Below are 7,676 nucleotides of genomic sequence, written 5' to 3'. Positions count from 1 at the left end.
AGGGAAGGTGTGTTGACTCCAACCCCATTTTTGTGTTGTAATATAAATAATTAATCATAACTCATCAAGACTAAAGTGAAGGTCACTGTATAATATTTTTGTTATAATTATTATTTTCTTTTTTATATTTATAAAGTTTATATTTTGGATACTTAATATAGTTTCTTATACTGTTGCGGCCCCTTAATTTTTAATTAATTTTAACTTTCATTTTAATTTAATTTTGTGATTTTTCAGTTCCTTAAATTTTATTTTGTTCACAATTTTGTTTGACTTTTAGTTTTAAAAATACATGGGGTTAAATATACTTGTTTTCCCTCAACTTTTCCTGGAAATTAAAGTTAGTTATTCTTTTTGAAATTTAAATTAATGCAGTGTCCCAATTTTATAAATTTTGTTAATTTAATTATTTTAACTATTTTTTTTTTTACGTTTCAAAACATACATTAGGATAACATTTGGGTTGTGTTTTCTTTAAGGGATGAATTTGAAGTATGGTGTGAAAATAGATTTGTATAAATTTATGTAAATAAATATGTGTGTGTTTTGTGTAGATTTAGAAGATAAAATGAATTATTTTGTAGATGAATTTGATGAGAATTAGCGAATGATTTGAGTGATATGATAAATAAAATAAAAGGTTATAATAGATAAAAATAAAAAATTACTAAAATACCCTTATAAATATATGAAGTAATTTTTAAATTAGTAAAATATTAAATTTTAAAAACTATTATTTGATAAATTAAAAAAATAATAAAAAATTAAAGTATATTAAATTAGTATTATTATTTTTAGAGTTAAGTATGCTTTTAGTCTCTGAACTTTGGTCCAAAATTGAAATTCGTCCGTGGTCGAAACTTTGATAAATTTTGATCCCTAAACGCATTTCTCAGTAAATATTGGAGTTGTTTACGTCATTTGACACATTCTCGACTCAATATTTACTGAGAAGTACGTTCGAAATGTAAAAAAAAAGTTAACAAAATTGGGTTAAAAGGGCTATATTCATTCATTTTTAAAGTTTAGGGACTAAAATTTATCAAAGTTTTGACTAGGAACGAATTCCAATTTTGAGTCAAAGTTCAGAAACTAAAAATATATTTAACCCTTATTTTTATAATAATTACTATTATTTAAAATTATTATTAATAATTTATTTTATTATTATTAATTATTATATAGATTAATTTTAATTATTATTATTATTATATTTATATATATTATTATTTTATTATATATAATAAAATAATAATAATAATATATAATTTTTAATATTACATACATAAGTATACGAAGAAAATAAAATAAAATATGTATATTATTACCGATATTTGAAACATGGATAAAAGAAAAGCATAAAGAAGATCAGGTTAAAATTGTTAAAGCATTATTTATCACTACAAATCTTTGCAGTTTATGAGGGATGAATTTTGTATACTGTTTCACAAAATCATCCGATCATTTTCTTTTAAATCATTGCAAAGGAACGTGAAAAAGTTTAACTATCCATCCCCACAAATCCGTTGATTTGAAGGATCCCCGAAACAAATATGGTATTGAGTTATTTACACTGTTTGACACATTTTCATTTTAATGTAAGTCAAATATTATATTGAAATACATTTAAAATTTAAAATAAATTAATAAAATTTGATTAAAAACACTAAATTTATAATATCTAAAAATTAAGAGACTAAATTAGATCAAAATTTGAAAAAGACATTAATTACATTTTTCATTAAAAGTTAAGATATAAAAATTATATTTAAATCAAATTCAACCGATGTCAAATTCCATTAGAGACCAACTCTATGTAACTATTAATTTTCCCAATCTTTAAAGAAAAAAAATCAAAATTAAAAAGAAATCGTAATTGTGTATACAAAATTTAAGAACCAAAATTATAAATAATTGAACTTTTATTGACTAAAATTATTAAAAAAATTAAATGGTGACAAAAGTTACACACACTTTACAAAAGATACAAAACAAAGTTAAAATTATGAAATATATAGACAAAGTTATAGTTAATTTTGTGGTTTTTCATTAACATTTATAGTGATCATTTCAAACCTATCTACACTCTACTACTAGTATATAAATATTGGTACAAGGAAACAAAGAGCTGTTCTAAAGTTGTTAAATATCTATGAAAAATTGGTTTCTTTTTAAGTTTGATTGAATTTTCTTTCTAAAATGTTTTAATATTCATTGGATTTATTGAAACATATAAGCAAGATTGATAGAGTACTTTCTTAAACAAACTATTTCCTTTTCTATCATATCTTTTTTTAACTTTTAAAATAACATGCTTTTTTATTGTAGCCTTAATTTAATTAATACAAAGAGAAAAAAATAATAATGATACGATAGAAAGAAAATACTATAGGAAGTAATAATAATGTAACTTATTTAAAATTATATGAAAATAGAAAGATTGAAGTATTTATTTAAATTTAGGTGAAAAAACATTCAAATGCTCTTATAAACAAACAGAGATGTGAGTTCTTATTTAATGAAATTCATTTATGATTTACAACTTATAATAAATAAATATAATTAATGAAGAAGAGCATTAAAAGTTTCTGAAGATACAATATTTTCTGAGTTCATTTTTTTTAAGTGTTTTTTCAAAATTAAGAAATACAATAAACTAAAGACATTAGTTTTTATTTTAATAAAACATTTATATTTTTTATTTTATTTTTCTATTTCATTTATACATCAAAATAAATAAATATGTAATTAATTAATATGAAGTAAAATATATAAATATAAATAATAATAAATAAATAATGCTGTTTTAAATTTTAAAAAAGAATTCTTTGCAAAATCCAAAAGAGTAATGAAAATTCTGAAAAATCTTAACAGCCATAGAATTATTAATTTTGTTTTGGAATACAATTTAGTGCAGACCGTTTTTATTTAATAATTATCACTAAAATATTATCTCATATTTAAAATTAAATTTTGCAGGAAAAAATAATTAAAAATAAAATCAGGTAAGCGTTGACCGATTAACAGGGACATTTTAGTCTTAGTGTACTGAAACGGCTACGACTTGGTGAAAAACTCGGAACAATGTATCATGAAAATTAGTGCAAGGGTCTTAAGCACGACAGCTACACCACTAACAATGCTCCACGTCATGGCTCGTAGCTACACTCTCTCACGAGAGCAAGTAGAAAAGAAGAGGAAGAAGGAACACAAATAAACAAAACACACAAACAAATTTATTTGGGAGATTATTTTCTTAATTATTTTTTCTATTTTTTTTTTTTTTTTACTTTTCTCATTTCCCCTTCCTTTGGTTGCCACAGTTCTCACAACCATTCTCCTCTCCCTCTCCAACTCAGGAAAACGGTTTCCTCGAAAATATAAATTCCAATTCTGCACTTTTGGTTTCGAAAATTTCTCAATCCGCCATGGCTCCAGCCAGCTCTTCGCCTACGGCTCAGAGGCACGTTGGCTTCAGCCGCCGCACGCAGGCGCCGTTTCAGCTCAACGACTCCTCGCGCCAGCTCCACGATGACTCGGCGCCGGCGAAGAAGTACCGGCTGATGTCAGACATTATGGCGCGCGCCCAGTACGCGGTGGTGGAAAGAGAGACTTACAGTGACCTGTTGTGCGAGCAATGCGGTTCCGGTGAGCTGTCGGAGGAGCTGCTTCTCTGCGACAAATGCGACAGAGGCTTCCACATGAAATGCGTGAGGCCGATTGTCGTGAGAATTCCGATTGGATCGTGGCTTTGTCCCAAGTGTCAGGGAGGGAAGAGAGTGCGGAGTAAGGGATTCTTTTACTTCTCTTCACGTGTTTCTTTCTGCTGTGTTTTTGTTGAACCTCTTTTTTTTTTTTATTATGAATGTCGCATTGTGTCTGCCTGTTTCAGCTTTCTCGCAGAAGAGGATAATTGATTTCTTCGGGATTCGGAGGAGTTATTTTTATGCTGATGACAAGAGTTCTTCTCAGGGTAATAATTAATTACAGACATGTTTCTTTTGTTTGCTGATTGTTATCTGTTATTTACTCTTTATCTTTTTGTCAAAATTCTTGTTTTAACAATCATTCAGAGAACATGTATCGAGTGAATTGAATTGTGTTTCCAATTTACTTTTGGTTTGTGGTTAGTTGTAATGTGGAGTGTTTGTTTTCGGTCATTCATATATGAAAAAAATAATTGGACATAAAAGATCGGCTCATGAGTTATGTGTATTATTTAGCTTTTGTATTTGAAGTTTAATAGTGATATGCAATGTAATGAGTCCATATAATGATCTTTTGGAATTTGTACTAACATTCTCTGAACGCAGCATGCATGCTTTGGTGGGACTTAATATACTTGAGCCTTGTGGAATGCCCGTTCCATGGTTGTGGATTGTTTCTTTTTGAATTAATTAGGATATGGGAGTACTGATGTTTTCATAGCTTTGGAAACTTTTAGTTTGATTTGCTTTAGATTGTGGAGTTTATTGATGATATTACCAAATGGATGGTTAAATTGAATTGTGCTTGTGAAGATATCATAAATAGACAAATTAATGTTAGTTGAATGAACATGTATCATTAAAGTTATTTTTTGTTTCGCATTATATGCCTTTCTTTTTCATGATCCTGGCATTAAGATCGAATTCAAGAAACATGATATTGGATGAGAAGACTCGTATTTTGTTTTCTTTGGCATGAGAATTTGAAAGTTACAGGTGAAGCGGATGAAAAGATTCATATTTTTGTGAGATTGCAGATTTTGGGGCAATCTGCCTCATGCAATGTCTATCTGAAACCTATTGTTTGAAGGCAAAAGAGGCCATCAAATGTCTAAAGGTTTAGTAGTAATTACAGTAGTCTTTTCTCACGGGGTTCTTAAACAGTAAAATGATAATCATCGTTTGAAATTATGTCTTTGCAAATTCTGTGTGGATGTTGGATTAGGTAGTTTTTCACACTTGTTTAACACATACCCTTGGCTTTGTATGAAAATGCACAGATGCCCCCTTAAATTTAAAAGTTATGTGAAACTCCTAATGTTTATATAAATTGCAGCTAACACCGAACAAAATTAGTAGCAGTTAGGTCAAATTTCAGTGTATGGGATTGATGTTTTTTTAACCAATGTCATGATATTATTCTTTTTTGAAGCATAACCTGAATGGTTTAGTTTGAGCCCCCGTAGAGAAGTAAAAGTACAATTATATTTGGAATAGATACAACAAAAGGCTCTAAACATTTCTTGACGGCACAGTTAATGTTTACAAGGAACGAGAAAAATAAAAATGAATGGTGGAGTCATGATTTTTTATAAGTAGATTGTGGAAGTAGTAAACGATATATTGTGAATTTAGATTGATTTGAAAACGATATGTCATTTGGCTACAGATAAAGTTACTACAACAACTTTTCATGTAAACTAGAAAGACTTTGGCTTCTTGGAAAAAATGTTTCGTACACTCTGCATTTAAGTGAGCTCTTCATTTTCATTACAAGTAATGAAGGGTGCAGAATAAATGATGCATGTTAGTTTCAATATTTGCTTAATTTTTTGATTAAATATATTCTTGTTTTCTTTTGTTTGCTAGACTAGCAAACACTTCTTAGTTCATGTTTGTTTCTAATTCACACTGGATGGATGTACCATGAATCTTTATGTGGTGTTTTTTCTTAGCAAAGGAGGCAAAAGAAAAATACTATTAGAATAAATGATCATATTCTTAATATTCAGGTAGTTTGTAGCGGGAACTTTTCAGTATACCTATGCCTTAACTTTGTTGAATGTCTATATAATCCTAAACTCGTGATATCTGATTGGAAATTTTATTTTCTTGATTTATTGTTTTCAACTTCTAGATGCCAAGAAGCGTAGGAAACGTTCAAGACCTCTGGTATTACATAAGAAAAAAAGGAGATTGTTACCATTCGTTCCTACAAAAGATCCTACACAGAGATTGAAACAGATGGGTTCCCTTGCTTCTGCTTTAACAGCATTAAGTATAGAATTCTGTGATCACCTCACATACTTGCCTGGAATGGCTCCTAGATCTGCGAATCGAGCAGAACTAGAAAACGGTGACATGCAGGTTTCAGCCAATCATTTTTCTATAGATTTTGTATCCTTAGAAATGGACCTGTTTCAAACAGGATAATTAATTAAGTATGCACATTTCCCTTGTTTTGTTCTTGTTTGATTAAATATTTTTATTGTTTGCTCTTTTAGATTCTTTCCAAGGAAGACTTGGAGACCGTAGAACACTGCATTGCTATGTCTAAACGAGGCGAATTCCCTCCCTTTATGGTTATTTATGATTCGTGTCAAGGGTACCATCTTGAACTCATCACCGTGAAATAGGAAATCAACTTGTGAAATCTTAATGACATTTCGTGATTGTGCTCTCTAGCTATACTGTTGAGGCTGATGACCTAATCAAGGATATGACAATTGTTGCTGAATACTGTGGCGATGTGGATTACCTTCATAACCGGGAACGTGATGATTGTGACAGCATGATGACCCTTCTTCTTGGAAGAGAAAGTTCTCAAAGTCTTGTTATCTGTGCTGATAAACGTGGAAACATCGCTCGCTTTATAAGTGGCATAAACAATCATACACAGTAAGCGTGTCTTGTTTATCTCCTACCAAGTCTTGAACATAAGAATTACAACAAGAGTATAGGGGGAACAAATTAAATGGATCATTTCACTTAAGATTCCTTCTCTCATGTTCACATACTTCTTGCAATTCAATGTATAAATTGTTTGGCTTTAGAATTCTCTTTAAAGAGATGAACATTTTCAGATTCAAACTTACTTTTTTTAATTTTCATGTACTGATATTGCTAATTCTTAATTTATTGTATTTAACACTAAACCAATTGTGATGCAGGGAAGGTAGGAAGAAACTAAACTGCAAATGTGTGAGATACAATGTTGGTGGTGAATGCAGGGTGTTTTTGGTTGCTACTCGTGACATTTACAAGGGAGAAAGGCTTTATTATGATTATAATGGTTACGAGTATCATTACCCGACTCATCATTTTGTCTGAGTGAAAGACATAAATACCTACTAAAAGACATAAAATACCTACTATGAGGAAGAATTGGGATGCAATTTTAGATCCTCGGGAAAGGATTTTATTTATATTCTTAAAATTTTCAACTCATTGCTTTTGCAGATTCAACAAATTTCTTCCTAAATTATCGGTATAGGAAATTCGTTGTAATTTATGCTGTAGAGCTGCTCAATTATGCGGCTTAGAGATGAATAGAGTACCTTAGGAAACTTTGTTCATTTAGGTTATGTCTCAGAAGATGAGATATACATTTTTTTTTCATCAATACAATTTTAAGTCATTTAAAGGGGATCATCAGTTTTTACTTTGAAGAGATTGCATTAGATGTTTATTCCTTTGAATATTGGGTTTGAATGAAATATTGGTCAATCCTGTTTTGTATAACTTAAGCCGTGAGAGATGAGAAGTATGAATACACTTTAAAATACTTATTTAAGAGTTCTCTCATTTAAAGGTTTTTCTTGTATTCAAAAGATAGGTTGGGCATGCATTTTCTATGTTTTATATGCACACCTTACCTTAATCAGATTAAATGAGCATTATTAGACAGGTATTTCAATTTCCGAATGAAATTCATGTTGGAAATTCCGCAGTTGATATTTTGTTAAAGTT

The 7,676-nt window shown here is 29.4% G+C and overlaps 1 protein-coding gene across 2 annotated transcripts; it reads left to right on the top strand.

The window, feature by feature from the left end:
• Positions 1-3,233: 3,233 nt before the first annotated feature.
• LOC114162816 (putative Histone-lysine N-methyltransferase ATXR5) lies at positions 3,234-7,358 on the top strand. Of its 2 annotated transcripts, XM_085666391.1 has the most exons (8): positions 3,234-3,786; positions 3,893-3,973; positions 4,745-4,816; positions 5,485-5,493; positions 5,845-6,074; positions 6,212-6,312; positions 6,393-6,605; positions 6,878-7,358. In XM_085666391.1, the coding sequence occupies exons 1-8, from the start codon at positions 3,429-3,431 to the stop codon at positions 7,035-7,037; spliced, it is 1,224 nt and encodes a 407-aa protein (XP_085522517.1). In that variant the 5' UTR covers positions 3,234-3,428; the 3' UTR covers positions 7,038-7,358. The 2 variants fall into 2 exon arrangements, with proteins under 2 accessions (XP_085522517.1, XP_027902595.1); XM_028046794.2 differs by lacking the exons at positions 4,745-4,816; positions 5,485-5,493 and having other exon boundaries at positions 3,239-3,786.
• Positions 7,359-7,676: the final 318 nt, after the last annotated feature.

This window comes from Vigna unguiculata, chromosome 9 (genome assembly GCF_037176805.1).
Source record: "Vigna unguiculata cultivar grain cowpea cultivar isolate G323 ecotype 2 chromosome 9, ASM3717680v1, whole genome shotgun sequence".
Lineage (NCBI taxonomy): Eukaryota > Viridiplantae > Streptophyta > Magnoliopsida > Fabales > Fabaceae > Vigna > Vigna unguiculata.
Note: the sequence above shows the minus strand (reverse complement) of the source record. Positions and strands in the feature narration are given on the sequence as shown.

What these genes read in the sequence shown, in the direction of transcription:
- LOC114162816 (XM_085666391.1), top strand. Translation starts at nt 3,429, where the DNA reads ATGGCTCCAGCCAGCTCTTCGCCTACGGCTCAGAGGCACGTTGGCTTC. An exon ending in TAGAAAACGGTGACATGCAG is followed by an intron (nt 6,075 to 6,211) that starts GTTTCAGCCAAT and finishes TTGCTCTTTTAG; the next exon opens with ATTCTTTCCAAGGAAGACTT. An exon ending in ATTTATGATTCGTGTCAAGG is followed by an intron (nt 6,313 to 6,392) that starts GTACCATCTTGA and finishes TGTGCTCTCTAG; the next exon opens with CTATACTGTTGAGGCTGATG.